At 38.1% G+C, this 23,500-nt stretch overlaps 1 protein-coding gene across 2 annotated transcripts in view; it reads right to left on the bottom strand.

The window, feature by feature from the left end:
• The window catches only part of LOC129780282 (neural cell adhesion molecule 1-like), an 876,690-nt gene that overhangs the window by 168,004 nt on the left and 685,186 nt on the right, over window positions 1-23,500 (bottom strand). For both annotated transcript variants that reach the window (XM_055788354.1, XM_055788355.1), the window contains one exon: window positions 14,795-14,908. In XM_055788354.1, the coding sequence (XP_055644329.1) occupies window positions 14,795-14,908 (114 nt within the window). The remainder of the gene's footprint in view (window positions 1-14,794; window positions 14,909-23,500) is intronic.

Below are 23,500 nucleotides of genomic sequence, written 5' to 3'. Positions count from 1 at the left end.
ACCTCGAAAAAACACCCTATGCCAAATATCAGCTCAATCGGACTTAAGGGAGAGTGGCGCAAAGCGGTCAAAGTTTGAGATTTTTGGAAATCAAAAAATCACCCAAGGGGGGGGGGGGGGTGAATAAAGGAAATCGAGGTTTTCGATTTTTTTTTGATGCCAAATGTCTTAAAACTGCATGAAACGTCGAGATCTAGTGTCATTTCGAAAACAATTTTTTTGTCAAAAATCGACACTCTGGGGCTTGTTTTTTTGGAATACAAGAGGAAACGTAGGTGTAATAATGGACAGTGAGCTGAGATTTGGTGAACATGTTGTGGTAACTGCAGCCAAGGCGTTCTCTACACTGAGATTCCCATGTCCTTCCCTATCCTTATCCCCATCCAATCCACTTCCCACCCATCATAAATTACACAATCACAACTAGCAGCGAAACCCGGAATACAACATCAAACGCATACAACTAAACAAGTGCAAATCAATCAATCCCTACCAATGCAATATTTTCATTCCAATTCCAACTTTTACCCGAGCATGATCGCGAAATAAATCCAGTTGTGTTTAGTTAGAAGTAATCCAAAGTGTAGTCTTTAATTCTCCACATTCCAAAATACTGAGGTATCATCCTGGCTTCAGCCGAAGGAACCGCCAATTTCCTCAATGGTGTGTGATCCAATGTCCTGGAAAAAAGGTAATGAAGATGGTCGAGTTTCGGGCGACATAGCATGCTCTGACATAACTATTTCGCAAATAGTGACGTCAGTCGTTGTGTTTATCTTTGATTGCCCACCGCATCCATGTAAAAATGCTATTTTCAGGAAGTAATTTATCTATTAAAAATGACATTTTTGTAGAGCTCCCGCTGAATATGAGGCTAATGTGATAGCATGGAGTGAATATTTGTGAAATCACACCGAAAAAGACGGATAAAAGTGATATTTCCATATGCAATTTTCACTCCCCCACGATCATAGAAACAAACAAAGTTTCATCATTTTTCCGTTATGAAGTTGATGTTTCGAAGGCTCTCAGTGTCTGTGCGTATGTTGTGAGATATTAATCGCCAATTAATCAAAATTTTACCGAAAATGTTACTGCTTTCGAGAAGTAAGCATACGACTGCTCTCTGGACCTTTTTACCACATGAATAATCGAAATAAGCCACGATATAATTGTCATCTGTTAAAAAACAACCAGTTGAATGATTTCATGAGAATTTTGGCTCAAATTATCATGCAACCGTGAGTACTTTCAACATTATTTTGTTTCTTCCATATACATTCCATATTGAATGCAAATAATTACGACACGATATTTTACTTGCCAATACAGATACTCTTCGCCTACTGCTCCACCTCTATATGTACCTCATTGGGTGTGATCCACCAACTATACTGTTCGGTAGTACGTAGTATGATGGAATATGCAGCGCCAGTTTGGATCCCATACCACGGCTCACATTGTCTGTAACTTGAACGAGTACAGAAGCATTTCATCCGATTCGCTCTTCGTCAGCTTCCCTGGACTAACCCTGTGGAGTTTCCACCGTACACATCACTTTTCGTCTTCACAATGCTCTTTGGCTGCCAGCTAACAGGATAAACTATGGGTACAACAATCCTTTTAGTGCATGTATTCGTGCTTTTAACGTTGTTTATGAGAAATTTGATTTCTTTATCAGCAAAGATATTTTCGTTAACAGAATTAGGCATTTAGTTTAGTTTAAGTCACAGTCTGTACGATATAATTTCGAAGATGAAGAAGAATAACTATTTTTTGAGCGTAGCTGGTAGCGTATTGCTGGGAATACCTTCAAAAATGGAACAACTTATTTCGATATTTAGGTACATATTGAAAGTGAAGGAAAATTCGGAAAAGGATTCTTTCCATATGTTCTGCCGTGAGATCGTAGTTGGCGTTGTTCTTGCAATCGAAAATCGCGTTGACGTATTTTGCTTCGTGTTCCGTTAGTTGGAGAATGTATTCATTCACTTTCCATATACAGTGATGCTTCTGAATCCGGACCCTTTTTTATTCGGACACTTATTCATTGAATTCAATATCATGCCTAAACCATGACATTTTTTGCATGTTGAACTAATGTGACTGATAGTTACTATTGTGTCAATTTAGTTTAGTGTCAAACACGGTACCTAGCTGTTAACAAAAAAATGTAAAAAATCAAAAATCAATGTGAATTTCACAAACCCATGTCCGGAATAAAAAGCACATTCAGAAAATGCTTTTAAATCCGGACGGTCAAAAGTTGACGATTAAATTTCTCATTGAAGGAGTTGCATAAGGGTATGTTAGAGGACTTGGTATGGAGTATGGAGTGTGGTGCAAAGATTTCCGACCCGGGAAACCCCAAAATTCTTCGGTATACAGCACGGGGTCGATTATATGACCCGTTTGTATGTACGTGAGTAACTTTGTAACTTTGTCTGTAGCGCTGTCCCACATTAATAGAAATTTAACCTCTTTCCTGTTGAACGGTTGATTTGAAATTTGGAACACACCCTCATCTCTGCGGTCATTATAAAAGTGCGTATTTCATGATATTGAAAATGGTGACTGCTACAAAATGGCGGATTTCATATTTTCTCTAAACCTCATCAATATGGGTATCAAACGAAAGAGATTGACTAGTAAAATACAGTTGTTCATGAAAAATGCAAATCCAAAATGGCCGCTACCACAAAATGTTTTGAAAAAAATATATATAAAATAAAAAAATTTTTTTTTTCAAAACTGCATCAAAATGTGTATCAAATGAAGGGGTTGACTATTTGAACACAAATTCAAAATGAGCCATGTCAGATTTTCATTTTCTACAGTTAGATGTTTCATTCCATGTTCCTCGATTTTATTTAAGTTTCATCAATGCTGTACATCGTCTGTATCATTATTATGTTTAATCACAATGAAACCGTTGAACTTACTTAATTATTTTTTTAGTTCTTAGTACATTATCTGTATCATTAGTATATTTCTCTACAATAAAATAATTTAACAATTTCTTCAAAATTTTGGATTTGCATTTTTCATAAATAACCATGTTCTACTAGTCGATCTCTTTCGTTAGATACCCACATTGATGGGATTTTGAGAAAATATGTAATCCGTCATTTTGTAGTGGCCGTCATCTTGAATTTATATCAATCCTTTTCATTTGATACCCATATTGATGTGGTTTAGAGAAAATATGTAATCCACCATTTTGTAGCGGCCGCCATCTTGTATTAACATTTTCCATCAATAACTATGATCTACTAGCCAAGCCCTTTCGTTTGATACCCACATTGATGGGGTATGAGAAAATATTTAATCCACTATTTTATAGCGGCCGCCATCTTGAATTTCCATTTTTCATAAATTACTGTATTCTACTAATCAAGCTCTTTCATTTGATACTCATATTGATAGGATTTTGGAAAAAAAAAATATATATATATATATATATATATAAAATATATATATATATATATATATATCAACCATCCAACATGTTCTTGTTCAACCATCTTTCAGAACCTTAGGTGATTATAACTTATATATATATATATATATATATATATATATAGAACTACTTTATTTTGACATTGCTCCATATTTTATATCCAGCGAGAACTTGACTAATCTACCCGTTGACTACACTTTCAACTACCCTGCTTTAAACCATTACCCTCGTTCAATGACTACCCGCTCGACAACACGTGCTCTGTGTTGATGGTTTTGAAGGTTAAGCCTGGTTTCGCTTATAACTTATATATATATATATATATATATATATATATATATATATATATATATATATATATATATATATATATATATATATATATATATATATATATATATATATTAGGCTGTCAAAAAAGTCCTGCGGTATTTCCGCGAGGTGTCGTTGTAAGCGCGTAGTTCTAGTTGTATTCATTGTATCGAGTCATACTATAGTTTTTTGGAAAGGTATTTTTGCGCGCTATAATATAGTCCTTGACAGTGTTTTGTTTGGTTAAGTCGTTCGTGAGTTATAGTGTCGCAAATATGGAGCCAAATAAAGAGAAAATCCGACATATTTTACAGTACTACTATGACAAAGGCAAAAATGGATCTGAAGCTGCCAATAAAATTTGTGCAGTTTATGGACCCGATACAGTTTCCATTTCCACCGCACAACGATGGTTTTAACGTTTTCGTTCTGGTGTAGAGGTCGTCGAAGATGCGCCACGCTCCGGAAGGCCTGTCGTCGAAAATTGCGACAAAATCGCTGAATTAGCCGAGAAAGACCGGCATAGTAGCAGCCGTAGCATCGGCCAAGAGCTGGGGATAAGTCATCAAACCGTTATTAACCATTTGAAGAAGCTTGGATTCACAAAGAAGCTCGATGTATGGGTGCCACACATGTTGACGCAAAAAAAACATCTTTGACCGTATCGACGCATGTGAATCGCTGCTGAATCGCAACAAAATCGACCCGTTTCTGAAGCGGATGGTGACTGGCGATGAAAAGTGGGTCACTTACGACAACGTGAAGAACAAACGGTCGTGGTCGAAGCCCGCTGAAGCGGCTCAGAGGGTGGCCAAGCCCTCATTAACGGCCAGGAAGGTTCTGCTGTGTGTCTGGTGGGATTGTCAAGGAATAATATATTATGAGCTGCTTCCCTATGGTCAAACTCTCAATTCGGACCTGTACTGCCAACAACTGGACCGCTTGAAGGTAGCACACATGAAGAAGAGGACATCTTTGATAAACAGAGGCCGCATTGTCTTCCATCAGGACAACGCCAGGCCACACACTTCTTTGGTGACGCGCCAGAAGCTCCGGAAGCTCGGATGGGAGGTTCTTTTGCATCCGCCGTATAGTCCGGACCTTGCACCAAGTGACTACCACCTGTTTTTGTCCATGGCGAACGAGCTAGGTAGTCATAAGTTAGCCACAAAAGAGGCCTGTGAAAATTGGCTCTCCGAGTTTTTTGCCAATAAGGAAGCGAGCTTATATATATATAAAGCGCCATCTTGTAGTGGTAATCTTGTAAAAATACAATAAATAATTGGATTAATAAAAAAAATTGTACCAAACGTGTTTCCATTTAGTCCCGCTACTTATGGCGCACCCGTTAATAAGTTCTACAAGAATTAATAAATTATTTCTCTCAAAGATTTTCAAAGAAAACAAGTGTCCGGATTTAAAAGCAAAAGTGTCCGGATTTAAAATCAAAAAATTTCAAATTTTACTACGGCTGACATGACTTTATGCAAGCACGATTCAATGTCGTCTTTGACTACTTGAATCTTGAATTACTGAAATTTACCCAACGAGATCTTTCCATGTGACATTCAGTGTGTTCTTTGTGGGATTTCGTTGGTTCAGATCAATAATGGAGAGCAGCTACGAGGTATACAATCTACCCAAGCTCAAGCTCTTTTTTTGTCAGATAGAATTTATTTTAATTATATCTACCCGCTATTCTGTGCATTAATGGTTGTGCAAACGTAAGAATAAATTTTCAGCTCACCGGCGTGCTTTCGAACTAAATTGATAACAAGCTATTGCTAATCGATACATTGTCGTTCAGCTTTATCCACAACTATCCTGAGTCTCAACCTCATTTTGTTGGTGGATGTTTCCAAACCTAGAAGCTCTTCCTGCATGGACGTTGCATCCGCGCGCATGGTTCACCTATCGGAAGCAGAGGAAACCTCCCCCCCAGTTCAGGCTAGCCATAAAATCAATACCAGCCCTTCCTACCAATCCATTGGATAATGGGATCATCAAAATGTAATGGGAGAAAAACTTTTACTTGCGCTCAGGAACACACCGGTAAAACCAGGGAAGAAGCCTTGCTTAAAGAGAACTATTTAGAGATCGTTTCGATGTACTTCGTCACCTGTATCCGTCGGGCTCCGCCAGCCAGACACGTTCACAGGGTGTGCCATCAAATTTATTCAAATTTTCAGCATTGGAAGCACTGACAAGTGAGTGGTAGAAAAACGAACAGATATATCTCAATTCTCGTCCTCTGTCCGGATTGCTCCCCTCCGGCGCAAGCGGTGATGCAGTTGAACACCTTCTGTGAAACTTTTATATGCTCTTATGCAAACTGCAAAAAAACGGCCCGCCGGAAGGAAAAGGGACGGGCAAAAATTCCCATATATTCGAAACTAGTCTTTGAAGGCTTTGCTTGCTCTACGCTGTTGCGATTCTGTTCCCCCAGCAGGAAGCTTGTTTAAGATTTTGTTCCCTTCTCTGCTCGACTTTAAATGTGTGTGTACACGTCGTGAAAAAAAAACGATAAAGTTTGGATGTTTTAAAGTTTTGCGCACCTTTTCGTGAAGCCAGGCTGCGGATCTCGCTAAGGGTGTGCGGAATGAAGGAGATAAAGTTAGTTTAAATAACTTCCGGAAGATCGAGAGAACAGATTCTGTGTCAACGGTGCCCTCTAGATGAATAACGTATTAAGTAATGTTCGCAACTGCAACATGTTACATGACGTGTGTTTTTCAGACTTTATTTAGAGACTGGTCACAAGTCGTACGAGAAGTTTTATAATTAACGTACTAAAATTCAATTGAATATTTTAAAGCTTTGCAAGTGCATACAAAGTATGTAGATATACAGCACTCTCTGCAGCTCTTCATGGTAAAGTTACTCCTACTGTAGGGCTACGGTCTGATAATGACAGAGATTTAATTGATTCATTACTATGCATCCTGCTCAGGCCGGCTTCGGAAGTGCGAACGGTTTGCAGACACGGTATAGTCATCTTAAATCGTCTCAGCGGCGCTTTATTACCGTATCTTGCATCCTCGATCGAAAGAGCAGGTATAATCGCTGCTTCCTGCTGTTTGCTCCATATGGAGGAATCCTGGAAGCATATGGCTACCATTTACGAGTCGACTCTCCTGTGCTCTGTTTTACACAACCGTCAGCCATGGCCAGCAGTGCGGTGCATGTCTGGAGCTGTACTTTACCATGAAGTAAATCATAATTTTCAATTTAGCCAGCTTAATAATGAATAATAATAATAATAATGTTCAGAGTGTTCGGAAGCAGTATCCCCACAACTTGTCTGGCAATCGAGCGAATGCCGGCCAGGATTTCAATTCCTTGTCTGTAATCTGCAAAGAATCGGACTTTCCTTATTCCAGAGGCGGGGCCCCGGACTCGGTCCGGAGTGAAGAAGCATGTAAAGTCCTGCCTTATATGGCTCTCTTGTGAGAAGCTCCGGCCTTTTACGGACATTACTACGTGCCAAGTTTCTAATTTCCATCTGTCCGGACTGAGGAGAACAAGTTTCCTGCCAAACATGGTGCGGTGAGATTTCCTTTGAATATGTTCATTTGCACTTGAACTTACGCTGCTTTGCATACAGAGAGCTGCTGGAGTCCGGAATGTAGTTTAATTTTATTTAATTTCACTCGGAATTGATTGGACTAATTGTTTAGCTGGAGTGTAATCCTTCAAGAAAACAGAGGGCTGCTAAATACAGGGTTTGCTTCGAATGACAGCATGGGTGGCATGGGTTATCTCTGACTTGCATCTATTTATTCGAGTAGGTCAATGGGTTAAAGAACGAATTTGCATTTGAAAATTGCGTCGGTCATGTCTAGTTATAATTATCAGTTGCAAACACTGAGTAGCTTCGTTTCTGCGTGCTGAAATGTTAAGAAGACTGTTTTTATAAAAACGTACACAGTGAGGAAATTTCGTTTAAACGCAATATAATTTTTGTCCAAAGTCCTCAAACAAGCGATCATAAATCTGTCTTCGCAACCATATTTAATTGGTCGTCAAGTGTACAGTTTAGATCTACAATCATTTAAGTTGAAAACTGCGTGTACCTTATCGGAATATCATTCAAACGCACACAATTGGATACAAGTGACTAGCGCGCCTATGACGCCAAAAACCTTGGCAATCTATCATATCAGTTTTATTGTTGTGTTAAGACACAAAACATTTGTTGGTGCTGGCAATTTGTTGATCTGAGGTAAAAAAGGCCGAAAAATAGATATTTGAGTGAATCAGAACAAAGACTTGTTCGTGAACTGAAGAAAACTGATATGAGTAACTGGAAAATAGGATCCGATACATCAATTCGAAATGTACTGAAGAAAGGTGAATAATCTGGCGTTAAGAATAAAACAAAGGGGAATACCAGAATAAGCTAATTCTGGAGCTGCCGGAAAAGAAACTTGGAAGGTCTGAATTCCTGATTTTCCAACTTTCCTTTCCAAGGAACTTGGATTTCACCAATGAGCGCATTGCAAATATATTAGGGGGTTCTTGTTACTTCAAGTACACTAAAAAGGCCTAGAAAGCGAATCTTACTCCAGCACATATTCAGGCACGATCTTTTTCGCCAAAAAGCATATGGCATCACGAAATGAATTCGATAAGGTTGTATTTTCGAATGAAAAGAAGTTCAATCTGAATGACCCTGATTGTCGTGCAAACTGCTGGCATGATTTGAGGGAGGAACCCGAGGTGAAGCTGAGCCGAAACTTTGGAGGCGGAACACTCATGATTTGGGATGGTTTGTCACGTCATGGAAAAATCCCTCTTGCTACAGTTTCAACCAGGATGAACTCAGAAAAGTACGTGGAATTACTGGGTGACGTTCTGGTAACATGTACAGAGGATTTTATGACTGAAGACTTCACTTTTCAGCAAGACAATGCAGCCATCCATGTCAGTAATAGGAATATGCAGTGGTTTTCGGAGCGAGGCATCAAGGTTTTGGACTGGCCAGCACGTAGTCCTGATCTGAATCCAATTGAGAACCTTTGGGGAATTCTTGCAAGACGTGTGTAACAGTTCGGGTGAAAAGTTTATAAGATAACGCAGTAAAACTATTTTTTTTTTGAAAAATTCAATTTTATTATTCAACATTATTGCTTTCGAGGGCGATACAGCGATTATAGCGATCTTTCAACTTTTCGATACCATTTTTATAGTACTCTTTCGGTTTTTCCTAAATAGGCCTCAGTTTCGGTAATCACTTCATCATCGGTCCTAAATTTCTTGCCAGCGAGCATTCTTTTCAGGTCTGCGAACAGAAAATAGTCGCTGGGGGCAGATCTGGAGAATACGGTGGATGCGGAAGCAATTCGAAGCCCAATTCACGCAATTTTGCCATCGTTTTCATTGATTTGTGATTTTTCCATTTTTTTTTTCACAACAACAAAAGTTGCTTTACTCTCAATGCTGTAACTCACGAACCAATCGACCGATTGCTATCAAATTTTGACACGTATCCATTGAAAGATGGTGCTTTGTGGTAGTCAAGTAGATTTTTGCAAGAGGCGCCATCTAGAAGTCAACTTTATGAACTTTCCAGCCGAACTGTTACTGCGGTGATAAGCAGTTCGGGAAGTAGAAGCTGCTGTGAGAGAATCCTGGAGTTCTATGGCTGCTGTAACGCTTGAAAATCTTGTTAATTCCATGCTGAACAGAATTTTTGAAACTATTCGCTAGAACGGAAAGCAAATTAAACATTGACTATTGTATTTCATTAAAATGTTAACTATATCATTGTCTCATTAATAAAAACTAAAGTGCGTTTAAACGAATTTCCTCTCTCAAAACCTTATTGTATTTCTTACTAGCTGACCCGGCAAACTTCGTCTCGCCCGAATAGATTTCTTTGATATTATTACCTTTAAACATTCACGTATTCTTACTAAGCGAATGTTCGTGGGTCCAATCCAGAGGTGGGAGGGGTGTCAAACTATCATTGAAACATTTCTCGTACCCAAAAACCCTCACATGCCAAATTTGGCTTCATTTGCTGGATTAGTTCTCGAGTTATGCAGAAATTTGCGTTTCATTTGTATGCTCATTTTTTACCCGCTATATAATGATGATTAATTCGTTCAAAAACTTTCGAAAAGTAAGTTTGAATCCGCAACATCTGAGCCTTAATTTTGTTCACCCCTGCTCTGGATTTGTGTACAAATTATCATATGATTCGCGTAGCTTACAGTATAATAACTGTTTACTAGCAGGAATCTTTCGGATTGCAAGATTTGTAATCCACTTGAATAAGCTAAGAATTTTCGACTTGGCATATTCTATCTATCATAGTTTCTCCTCTGTCCAACCCAACGTTTACCCTTATGCTCTTCGAGGTCGAATCGACCAGAATCCCAGAACCTTGTGATTTTCCAAGATGGGGAAGACAGCATCTTATTTTGTAAGCTTTATGATCAGGGAAAGCTGTTACGAAATACTCAGACGTGCGAAGGTGCGAATTCAAGACAGAGGGCACATAAATTCGATCTATAAGTGATACACAATTGTGACGAACAAAACTAAACTCGATTTGATATTTTTTTTAGATGATCCCAACTAAGATTGGGCGATCTTGAATCGATATTAAGCAGATCGATTTTTTTCCATTCCGATTTCCGATTGTTTGGATCGATACTTTGTAAGTACAAAGTCACGAAGAACTTGTTGTCTTTTGACCCATGCAAACATTCATGTGATATCAGAAATATTCGTTTGTATTGTTGTGATACAACACCGTTGTATTACCAATTTCTGCTACTGCTTTATATACTTTGCTGTATTGTGTTGTTTTTGTGTATGAATAGAAAGAATTGTGATGTGACAATTTACAGAAACCATTCCAAGCTATAGTGCTATTTTGCGTATTAAGAATTCTATTTTCATTATTTTGCAAAGAAATCTTATCCCAAACATGTCGAAATATTTAAGATATTTGAAATCATTGGAAATTATAAATGAAATAGATGATTATTGTCCGGAATTTGGTGAAGAGATACTATCTGACCATAAAATAACATACAGGGTCTTTCAGATTAAATGCTCACGCAACAAATTTTAGTAACTTCTACAAAAGCTAACTGATTTGTATTTTTGAAAAACGAAAATAAAGCTTATTTTAGGACATTTTCGATGTGACCACCCCTTTTTTCGATAACGCGTTTTAAACTATGATGCTGTTGAAATCCGTGTTATTTCTTCTTACACTAACATAACGGTACTTCACGTACCCCCAGAGGAAGTAATCGACGACGAGAAATGTTGAAATTCTAACCAAAGTTTCATTAAGGCTTCGGTTGCTTGAGTAATACGGTTTCACTAAAAATACACGTTCTTGTAAATTGTGCATCTTGACACTAAAAAAAAATTCGATCACACTGAACGAGTAGCCGAATATCATCGTCCCGAAGTGGGGAATGCAATGTTACCATTGACGGAGCGAAAATAATCTCTGAAGTATGGTAGAAATTCATCGAGAGTAGCCAAAATTGTTACAAGTCTGAGGAACATGTAACTATCGATGAAAAGCTTTTCCTAACAAAAACGAGGTGTAGGTTTACGGAATATATGTCGAATAAGCCGGATAAGTTTGGTATCAAATTATAAACGGATTTCCTTATTTAGGAAAGGGTGAAAACAGAGGAGCTTCATCTCCATTCGGGAAATTCGTTGTTCTAAAACTAATAAGGCTGTTCACAGAATGCGGAAGAAGTGTCTATAGATAATGTTTTTATGAGCGCATCACTACACACAAACTAACGTTGGCATTTATACATTTCATCTTCGGTAGAAAAAATGCTTTTTGTATGTAAAAGTCTGTATATATGGGAGAAGACATCTCTTTCTTTTTACTTTTTTCATCTCTATTGGGATTGTACCCAAAAAAGTCTAAACGATGTCAACGGGGATCGAACCAAGGTCGGCTAGAATGCAAGGCTGTTTTACACGACCACGCTATCCACATCCACAACTGGTGCTGTTCCAAAAATGCGTGATAACTTTACACCATATTAAAAAATAAGGTGTAAAGTTATCTCTAAGAATGAAAAGAAGAACATAAACTTGAATCTATATCTATCTCGGTCTGGCCGTATATGTGGCAAAGTATGCTAAAAGCTTTTATGCGTGCTTATTTGTAATGTGTCTCTTGTTTCGCTCGCTCAAATTGATCTTATATTACAAAACCATATAAATTATACAAATGCTATACCAGTATATGAGAGTCGTGACATTTTATATTATTTTAGGCTCATTTAATGTAATAAATAGGGATGACAAAACTACACCCAACATTAATTTTACGGCTAAATACGGTGTGGCCATGGTGGATCAAATGCCAAGAAAATATTCCGTAAAATCTAAAACTCAAAGGTAGCCTGCGTAGATTTTCTTCAATATTCGTAACCTGACTGGAATCAACTCATGAATTTTATACAAAGAAACAAAAGGCGAAAAATATTCTTAACAGCGGTTTCTATTCCAATTTGCTCGAGAACTTGCCAAAGATTTTGAACAAGAACACCAGAAAGAAAAAGGAGTTACGAAAGACTACAACAAATTCAAGTTCAGATTTTCATGTACCAGTGCGAAGAAAGTATCAAATAGATTTTTTTATGTGACCCCCTCTCCTTTGTATGGCAGCCCCCCTCCCTCAGAGAGAGGTGAGGAGTGTCTATTCACCATAGTAACGTTTCGTGATCCCTAAAACCTTCCCGTGCCAAAATTGGGTCCATTAACTTGATTAGTTTACGAGTTATGCAGAAATTCGTTTACATTTGTATGGCAGCCCCCGTTAGAGAGGGGAGTGGAGTGTCTAATTACCGTTAAAAATTTATTGCACCCTAAAACCTCCACATGCCAAATTTGGTTTCATTTGCTTGATTAATTCTCGAGTTATGCTGAAATTTATGTTTCTTTTATATGGCCCCCTTCCCTTAGAGAGGGTGGTGAAGTGTCTAACCACCATAAAAAACATTTATTGCACCATAAAATCATCACATGCCGAATTTGGTTTCTTTTGCTTGATTAATTCTCAAGTAATGCGGAAATTTGTGTTTCATTTGTATGGCAGAAAACAATGAATTTCTTCACATTTTCGTGTATATTACCTTAGAAAACAATGGAAAAATAGATTGTTCGATTTCACCGGTACGTTTTGAAATTTTCCGCTAAAAATATTCCAAACGAACGTTTGAGGAATTTTTTAAACAAAACATTTCATAATGTTTTATGACATTAGTACCAGTCCGTACTTAAAAATGCTTAGGTGTAAATTAAACAGAAATCTATCGTGAGTTCAAAACTCAGGGCCCTCGATTGACTATCTTTGTGTTATGGTTACAGAATAACTACGTCCACGCAAACATCGGGCTGTTGTGTTATTAATAGCACAATAATGATCATATCAACTTTCTCCGCTATCCGGTCTAACTAGACAATAGAAGAACAGAAAATTATTACGCCTAAATGGCTTCTGTGTAATTTGCAATTTATAGAAACAATAAAACATATAACATGTACACGATTAAATCTGGCTCTGTTACAGCTAAGATGCTAATGAGCCTAGAGAAACAAAAAAATGAGTTAAAAAAAAGAAAATTTCGTAAAAACTAACTAACTATGTTAGTTTTGGTTTTCTAGTGCGTACTTTAGAACGAAACTGTCACTATCGGAAATTTCCATCGACATTCAGAGGAAAAGTTCGTTCTCCCTAAAAGAAAAAAAAATCATGCTTTTTTAAATAAGGAACGTATAAGGCGCTGCAACGTAGTTCGTATCAACATAAAACACTTCACACAAAAAGTTACTCTCCGGAAGCAAAATGCAACCGTACCTCATTGCTTGCGAATGTCTTCCGTTTCAACAGATTAGTTATCCACCGCTCCAAAACGACGGAACTTTTTATGCTAGTTGAATATTTGCTGCTAAATTCAATAGGTGGCCTAACGGGTACATCGGGTTTCAAAAGTTGCCTACTCCAAACACAGGACAACTTTGGCAATAAAATTTCCATTTAATTCCACCCATTCTAGATTCAATATTCCGCTCCAACCTGCCAGAAGTCGGTAAACATGTGGGTGGGTATACACTTGTTCAATCTATCTTCGTGAGCGCAATACGCTCGACAGCATGTCACAGGCAGTCAAAAATGTTTCTACCGCCTCGACTTCCGCCGCCACCCGGCTGTTGACGACTTTGCGTAACTATACTTTTGTATTCTAACCCACAGGATTACCCCACGGAGGAGATGGCTGGTGGTAGTCTCGAAAAATTATCAAACTAATCAACGTCTCCGGAGCGGAATGAAACAGAAAACTTTTCCAATTTTCGCCGGCTTGGGACGGCATTGCCAACGTTAAGCCACGCTCATTATTTTGCTTTACATGGAGGCGTTACTCACACCGAATATCCTCCTCACTCCGATGGTATTCAAAAGTCATAATCGGTTTCATGCCGGAAAGTTTCCTGACAAATCAGCGACGCTGCTTTGCGGGAAGTAAGTTCAATGAAAATATCGATCCCGCATCTAAGTGGAAGCAAAGCACTCGTTTCCGGATTGAATCCCGGTGTTCTCTCTCCGATATTCCGACGGAAGTCAATGCACCACGCAAAGCGGGGGACTGCCCAGGCGAAACAGGGAGAAAAATATTTCCCTTCCATCCGTAAAATAATTAACTTTGAAGCCAAACAAAAGCGAACGCGGCGAGTGAAACTATGTAAACAGAGCGCCCGTATCAATTTCCGGCTTTCACTGATGGATCCTACACGAACGGTACTTCGTGTTGATGGATATACACCTGGTTAACACGCGATGATGGATATGTTGCTGCGGAATAACGCTCGGGGGCGGACTGTTCAGCGGAATATTATTTGGTGAAAAGATTAGTATAGTGGATCGTTGATTTTTATCTTCTCGAAGCTGATTATCTATTATGAAAATATATAATGCTGATCCGTTTTTGGAGCTATGGAATTTGATCAGTGTGAGCATTTGTTTACCTCCAACGACTCTGCAGGTCAGCACGATATCATCACCTTCCTCCTTCGGTCCTAGCTTTGAAGTGTTGAGGTGTTGGCCCCACTGGTTCAGCACTACTGGATGCTCGGGAAGAACTGGAAGAATGAGAAGAAGATTAAATATATTATAAGCATTGATTATTAACGAAAATTGATTGATTTCATTGATTATTTTTATTGATTCTTGTGTCACGCATGATAGTGAGAATAACTATTAAGTCACAGTTCGTGACTTGAAAGTTTCAACTCACATTCCTGGGTATGCTTGGCAAATCGTGATAAATGAGAAATAATAATAAGAATACCATAGAATAATTGTCGTCGACAAGATCTTTTCATACAAATTTTCTCACGAACTTCATAGCCTTTATTACATTTTTAGCCGTTCAATCCGAATTAAGATGAGCTACGGGTGAAGCAATTCGAGGTATCACAATAACCTACAGACTACTTTTAAATTCCGGAGCTGTAAACCGAGGTTCGTTTTCGCTGATAAGAAGAAATAATAGTCTACTGTTACAGCCTTGCCAATCCTAACCCAGGTTGCACGACAATCATCGGTTCACATTTTTTTCAGGAATTACGGTTCGTCGAGGATTATGATTTTCTGTTCCATCTGATACCTGTATACACGATACACCATTGTGGTGGTAAATGTGGTAAATTCCAAATGTTATCATCAGATATCCCGGTCAATACTCCAACTATGAGGGTCGTTCAAAAAATAAGTTTCAGTGCCTCAGAAATCGCGAAAAAATTAGGACAAAAAACAAGGTGATTTTCGTAATCTACGTTTTATTTTCTATTTTTCTACATAGTCGCAGTAACGTTCGAGGCATTTTCCATAGCGTGGCACGAGTTTTTCTATTCCGCGAAGTGCCTAGCGTCCAACTTTTTGAAGTACGATGTAACTGCGTCACGAATTTCTTTAGTGTTATCTAATCGTTGACCACCGAACGCCTGTTTCATCACCGTACTATTGTGAAGTTTTGGACCGATTAAGAACCGCGATTAAGAACAAAAGGCCAGGTTTATTGACGAAAGGAGTGTTCCTCATCCACGATAATGCGCGGCCCCATTCTGCTCGCGTAATTCAAGAGCAATTAAAAAATACAAATGGACTGTGTTCGAGCATCCTCCTCACTCCCCAGACCTCGCCCCTAGCGACTATCACTATCACATTGCAAATAAGCACGCATTAAAGCGCAGCGCATACTTTGCCACATACACGGCCTTGACCGAAAAAGATATAGATTCACGTTTATGCTCTCATTTTTTACTCTTAGAAAACACTTTCCAACATCATTTTAGAATAAGATGTAATAATAGTAGGCCTTGACACAACAGCACCAGTGGCTATGTGGATAGCGTGGTCGTGCGAAACACTCTTGCGTTTCAGCCGGCCTTGATTCGATCCCCGTTAACATTGTCGAATCAAGAAGCATTTCGTGAGCGCGTTGTACAGATCTACGAAATTAACAGAAATCTCGAAAAAAGGAAAAAAAACGTACTCGAAAAAAATGCAACATAAAAAACTCATCACCAAAAATTCATTTTATGTTGGATATTTATAAAACTCTCATGGAATAAAAAATACATATAAGCTATGTTTTGTGCAATATTGGTTTATTCATTCGCCTTTCCTAAGCTAAATGTCCGCCCTTTGGACTTCACGCTACTCATAAAATCCTGTTTAACTCTTGAGTCATCTTTCTTACACAATTTCATCCATACTTTCTTCAAATTTCTTCAAAAAAGCCTTCCCTTCATAATCGCCCAGTTTTTTTCAACTGGACGAAGTTCGGGCGAGTTTGGCGGATTTGTACAGGCTGAATAATGTTTAAAAATTATACAATATTCTTAATCTTATATGTATTTTGGATATTGCAAATTGATTTTTCATTTTTTAAATAATAAAAAGAGTACTACTTTTTTTTCTCAGTGTACATTTTTTTCATATTCAACCATCAATACTCTATAACTCTTTCTAAGACACTATTTCGGTACGACTCATAGTTTTTGAGATATAAATTATCAAAGATTTCTCTTACTAAAATCGATACGCCCTTTTCAAAAGTTACGCTTGAGTCAAAAAAATCCCAATTGCTGTGGAAAACTCTTATTTCCTCTAACCCAAACGGATACTCACTTTCATTCGAATCAAAAATACTCATGTTTTGTAATTTGTCGATTTCATTTGGAATTGCTCAAGACGAACAAGTCATAAAGAAATCTCGTCATGTTTATGGATTTACCTTCCACGAGGCTAAATCCTAGAATCCTAGATAAATCCTAAAACTTTATTTAAAATGCGATGTGCTTGTGTATAACCTTATGGATTGGGTGAATCGCTATCCGTCGAATACGTATTTTTGGAACAAGTAATTCAATACTATCAGAATATTTCTTATTTGTTCAACCAAAGAATGTACGAGCTCTTCCAACTCTGAATTGGGCTCTATTATAGAAATCGAGGCGATAAGAATTCCACTCGTTAGCCCTATTTTGCTATTATAGATACCGAGAAAGTCGATAGCATCGTGCTAGTGAATGCTATCGGTACAACTGTCATATTTTTTTTGAGCAGTTTGTTTTGGTTTGATTGTTGCTTTTGTTGTATGTTTTGATTCGTTCGTTGGTTTTGATCAGTATTCGTTTTCCGGTGCTGCCAGAACAGTCTATGCAAGGTAAGTGTTCAATCCAGAACCATTTATATCCATCATGTTGAAATTTACAATGCCGAATTTACTTCCAGCGCATATTTCAGTGGCTGGAAATGAGTGGACAGAAGAAAAAAAAAACAAATCACTATTAGTTTTTGAAACAAAAGCGAACGTAGACATTGCTCGAGGCTTTTGTGGCGGCAGTTCAAATAGAATCCCGGTTAAGGTAAAGTGTTTCCCTCCTCATCAAACCAAAATATCCCACTCGCTCCATCCTATTCCTAAATCCTAATCCTGTCCAATCAATCTAGTGTTAGATTTAGTTATTATTGAATTGTTAGTCTTAATTATATAAAAAATAAGTTACATTTTAAGGTGAAATTTGACTCTGTAATCGTTAGATAATAAATAATTGACTCTGATTTATAAATGATTTGGGGAAAAAAAAAAGAAAAGTGGGAGGAATTCAGTGAGGAGCTTAATGCACTGGGACATCCCATGCGTCTTGGCTCAGAATGGCAGAAAATAAGTGTTTCTTTTATGATACCGAGCCACCACTCAGTGTGGCATTAGAGGCGAATGTGACCTGTAATTGGACATTCGCGATGACAGTGATACAGTGTCAACCCTCAATCTGGGGCCATAATTTCAATCTTCAAATATTCGTGTCGCATTACAGGTTTGTCCAATTAGCTAGATGTCAATATATTAGACTGATAATAATTAGGTAATATTAAAAATATATTGAAAATTGATTCTCACGGATTTTTTTTAAATAAAACAAATGTTCTCAACTCTGAACCTCTATATGAAATGCGACATTACTTCCAATACTCTATCACCAATTCCCCAAAGAATATTACTACGCAAATTGACGTAATATATCATAGAGCAGTGAATGAAAATCAGATTGAACCTTGTTCACACATGCTAGTCTTAAGCTCTAACCACTCGTTATTTTATGCTAGAGCGAATTAAAAGATTGCATACAAAAATGTTTTGCTAAAAAAAAAGGAAATTCATACGTGACTGTCGTTTTTATTACACACGACACTATGCATGCCTTACCCTATTAAGCTTCATGCGTTGAGGGAATATAAGTTTTCTCCAAAACGTAACCATATTAACAGTTTTGGAAATACAGATATTTAAAATTTTCATAGCAGATATCTAAAAAAAAGTATTTGGCATTCTTTATACAGCGCTTTGTGAAACATTTCAAATCCGCTTCAAAACATTCCAACACCACCGCTGGCATTCGAGCAAGAGTAACGAATCGAGCTGTTTTCCTCGATTTCTATAATTCCAGATTTTACTCGGTGTGATAGAGTATCGAATGTATCGAATCCTCGATTCGATTTCTATAATAGGGCCCGATATCATAGACCAAGTGAAAGCTATCGATGCAACTGTCAGAATTTTTGGAGTTGTTTGATTTGCTAGTTGCATATCTTCAGAGAATTATTTTGTTTTGGTTTGTGTTCCTCATATTTTCCTTTGCGTACTATTTCAGAAACCCTTAAATATATGCAATTGCAACAAATGAAATTCGAGCTCGGTAATTGATTATCTCGATTTACAAAATACGACATTTTGCTCGGTGTGATAGTGATTGTGATTGCATCGACTTCTCGATCCGATTTATATAAAAGGCCCGATACGATTTGGTTTTTTGAGTTTTGCTCAAAACTGAAATTATCAGTACACGTCCTGCAGTGGGCTTAACCTCCACGAACGGAACAATATCATGCGTAGATAGTTTATGTAAAGGAAAAAAAATAATTCTGCTGCGAATATTTTCTGACGGAAGGATCGCTGAAAGTGTTCTATTTGTTTTTCTTCACAACAATCGCCCACAGTGGTTCCAGTAAAGTCCAAGAAACCAACGACATTGCGAATAATGCAATTCCGTAATGGCAAGCCCTACACTAGAACTGCTAGAACTTCGCGGCGACGGAAGTGAAAAAAAAAGTTGAAGTGGCAGCTTCATTTCAATGTACAATTTTTGTTCGTTCGCTCACGCGGCGGCTGGTGGGCAAGCGGGCAGGCGGGTAAGTGGTAGCAATGCAAAGAGCGGAAGACATAATAATTGTAACTCGGGCTGCGTCTCCGTCACGGTTCCCCAGGAATACCGCAAACGGTTCCGAGTGCGCCGCGTTTCAGTTGTTTCTTTTTTTTCTGTGCTCCTTTTATTTCTTCATACTCCCCGAATGACAAAGGAATAGAGCTTGAGATCTTCTCATCTCGTTTTATTGGCCCCACGGAATGACGAAGAGGTAGCAAAAAGCTGGACGATAAGAAAGAGATTCAACGTCTGTAACAGTACCAATAAATGGAACATTTTGATGAGAAACTGTTTGGATATTTAAATTCTTCCATATAATGATTTCTTTTTCCTTCCACTCGTTTCTCAACTCTCAGACTGGGAATTTATTTTCTAGAGACGCGCGTGGGCCATCATCGTGAGCGGGGGTGTAATTGGGTTAAGTTCTGTTTTGTCGTAAAATGGACTCGGGAGGAATAAATCATGATTTTCGGGCCGGAGACTTGAGGAGAAAACGGAGAGTCAGTATGTTTATTTTATCGAAGTAAATTGAATTAATTTGGGAGGTATTGTCAATTCAACAATTTTTCCGTTATTTGTCCTTTCGCTTTAATTTATTTCCATTTGATGTTTGTAAACAAGTGGGATGAGGCGTGCAGATTTGCGTACTGAAATGACCAAGGTATTAAGTTAGATAGGGTGCAGTTTTTTTCGCTGAACGCGCTCAAACGATAGCGTACCACAACTCTATGATCGGGATAGAATTAGTGTTCGTTGTTGTTTCGGATATCAAGAATAATAATATGGTTTTTTTAGGTTGATCGATTTCCACACTTCAAGCTTGATGCAAATTCCCAATGGAAAGATGTGTAGAAAAATGAACAGTTGAAAAATTCTCAGGGACTCGATCGACTGCAACTGGAGTGTCAGGCACATTCCCCGAACAGAATGTAACTTTAATGTAATACAAAATAAAAACTAGTTTAAAACATCCGAGCCGTCAATATGCAAACCACAATTCAAGTGCCTGCCCTCGAAAACCATATATTTTCCGGTCGTGATTGCGGGCGGTTAGTAAGCACGCGGGACGTCATGAAAGTTTGCCCCTACCGATGGTCATTAAATTTAAAGCTCAACGATGGATTGCAGTTTGTTCGGGCATTAGTGTGGTGGTGGGAGCGAACAATTTTCCAGAAATATCACTCTCCGATAAATGGCAGCCAAGCATGGAAAAGGTTATTTTTATAATTCCATGCATTTCGTTTTATTCCCCAGGAGAGGGATTTCATTCGTGCAGTGCCCAACAATGTGCATGCACTTAGTTCATGCTCCACTGAAGCAGACCCCTGCGGTCGATTAGATTGAGCGTTGTTATAATCAATTATTTCTGGCCCAGTTATGACACACACAAAACTGGCATCGGATTTACACTGATATAAACAGTTGGTGGTCCTTTTATTAAAGCACTCCAATCAGCGAGACAGCCATTGGATGTTGGAATTTCGTACACCTATCTACACGAAGAGCGTGTTTTCAGAAGATTTAATTTAAATTTAATTTTATAGAAAATATAATCCAAATAAATAATATAACATGAATTCGTAATTGATATTGATTAGTTTCCCTACAACGTTCAATGAAAATCATTATTGTTTCTGAATATGTAATCGAAAACAAGAGTCACCAAGTTTTCATAATTATTTTAATAATTGGTCGAACCATTCCCTAGGTCATCATGAGAGAATTAAACAATAATAATTCTTCACACGTTCATCCAAGATCAGCTTAACTGCATCTGTTGTTCGTTCGGCGAATACACAGAAACCGGTTACAATAATTTAAGTGGAGTAAACATATAAACATCACAACCATGTCTATCATATTCTTCCAGTCAATCTCGTTATTATGCATCAAAAACTAGAAGGAACACGATAATTCATCCTGTTTGCTCCACAGATACATTCTAGGGAGAATCTCAACCAAAGTAGTTCCACACATCACGTACAATTTCGCAAAATGAGCATCATATCGAACTATGTAGGTTTGCTTTCACCGTGATGTTGATGGAGGGCGTCGTTGAAAAATGATGCTTCGACACGCTTCTTCCCGTGTAACGCGGAGCGACCGCAACAATGAAACGACAACTGCGAGAGCAACACAACGGCAAAGTGCAGCTGCGATGCATTTTCCAACGTCTTCTGCGCTATTATCAGCCCCATGATGAGCTTTCCCCGTATGCAAAATTGTTTTATGTATCCGTAAAAGCTTAGTAAAATGCTTTCAGAGGAATTTATATCCTTCGAACGGAGGATTCCCTCCACGTGCGCCGGGAGCTTCTCCTTTCTTCGGGGGGTAATATTCGTTACGAAACACCTCGGTGATGCAGCTGGCACGGCACTTCAGAATTGATGTTTTTTTTCTTGTCGTGCAGCGCGAGAGAACTTTAAGAATTCAAATCTTCTTCCGTTCAATCTCATACAGAATATGATCGATTGAATAATCTTAAACGTGTAACTAAATTATGTCAACCGTGAGCTAAATTCAATTTGTTAGTTGAAAACTGGGCATAAACATGCGAGATTTTTTGACGTAGGATTGACGTATTCCTATATATGGGGGTAAATAACAATTTAAATACTGAACATGTAAGAAATAATGAAAGATGTCGATTGCTTATAACTCGACAGTTTTGACGTAGGAGTACGTCTTTCATTTCTGTACTGGGGTGTAAGTTCAAAGTTTGGAAAGCGAGAGAGTGACGCTGGACTGCAAGGTTTTGAACGTTAATACCTCTTCACCGGGTGAACGGAGTGGTACAATAATCACTTCATCCGAAAGATAGAATGTCAATGAGTTATATGATTGTCACCTATTGGTCCAAAAAATCGTTTCAATAGCTTAAAAATTGCTTTGAAAGCAAGCTATTGAATTCATAACAATCTAACTCATTGATGATGATTGGTGATCGCAATGTGTTCCCGAACACCGACGCAAAATCTAGGCACCTGGAGAAATCGCCATAGCGAATACATGCAAGCTGTGATTTCTTTTGCTCGCTTGCATTAGTGTTTGGGAAACAATAGCGGACACATGCAAGGCGTGAGTACTTTTACTCGCATCAGTTTCTGTTCTGCTTTCGCATGGAACAGTCATGAAAAATTGTTTGTGTGTGAATGCGTCCGAGCGGAGGAATATTCGCACCCATTTCCGCATTCAACTTGATGTTCCCGTGATGCAATCCAATAGCATCAGCATGAAACAGTCATGAAAAGTTATTTGCGTGTGAATGCGCCCGAGCGAAGGAATATTCCACCCACGACTGGTTCCCGTGATGCAATCCAATAGCATCAGTTTCTGTTCTGCTTTCGCATGGAACAGTAACGAAAAATTGCCACATCACGATAAAAACGAAATGAATTTTATGCAAGGTTATATATACTTTATTTCGTTTTCACCGTGAAATGGAGCCCTCAGTTTCTATTCTGCGCATGGAATGATCATGAAAAATCTCGTGTTATTCTCACTAAAACAAAAATTAATCACGTATCAAACATCTTCAGTTGCTTTTACAAGGCCACTCAAATTCCATCGGTTCGTTTTGGGACTACCAATAAGTTTGGAAGAGTTGAATTTTATGTTAATAACAATTCCATACTTATACTCATCCACCCATACACTAAAAAGAAAAACTTTCATTTTTTTAAATATCCATTCATTCATTGATTCAGAACTGATTCAGATTCAAATAAAGACTACCGAGCCAACGGTTGTCCTACGTCTACCTTGCGGTCATATCTCAGATATAAGCCTCTTTTTGTTTTTTAAATATATCATAAAGATGTTTGCATCAATTAATTGGAAATATATTTACGTATCTATTACATTAAAGAACACTGTTTTCAGATGAAAAACATTATAATTCTAAAAGGATAAGCATTATCTAAGCATAGCGCGCACTTTGATTGGCTCAATTAGTGCTCC

The sequence above is a fragment of the Toxorhynchites rutilus genome, chromosome 3 (assembly GCF_029784135.1).
Source record: "Toxorhynchites rutilus septentrionalis strain SRP chromosome 3, ASM2978413v1, whole genome shotgun sequence".
Taxonomy (NCBI): domain Eukaryota; kingdom Metazoa; phylum Arthropoda; class Insecta; order Diptera; family Culicidae; genus Toxorhynchites; species Toxorhynchites rutilus.
Note: the sequence above shows the minus strand (reverse complement) of the source record. Positions and strands in the feature narration are given on the sequence as shown.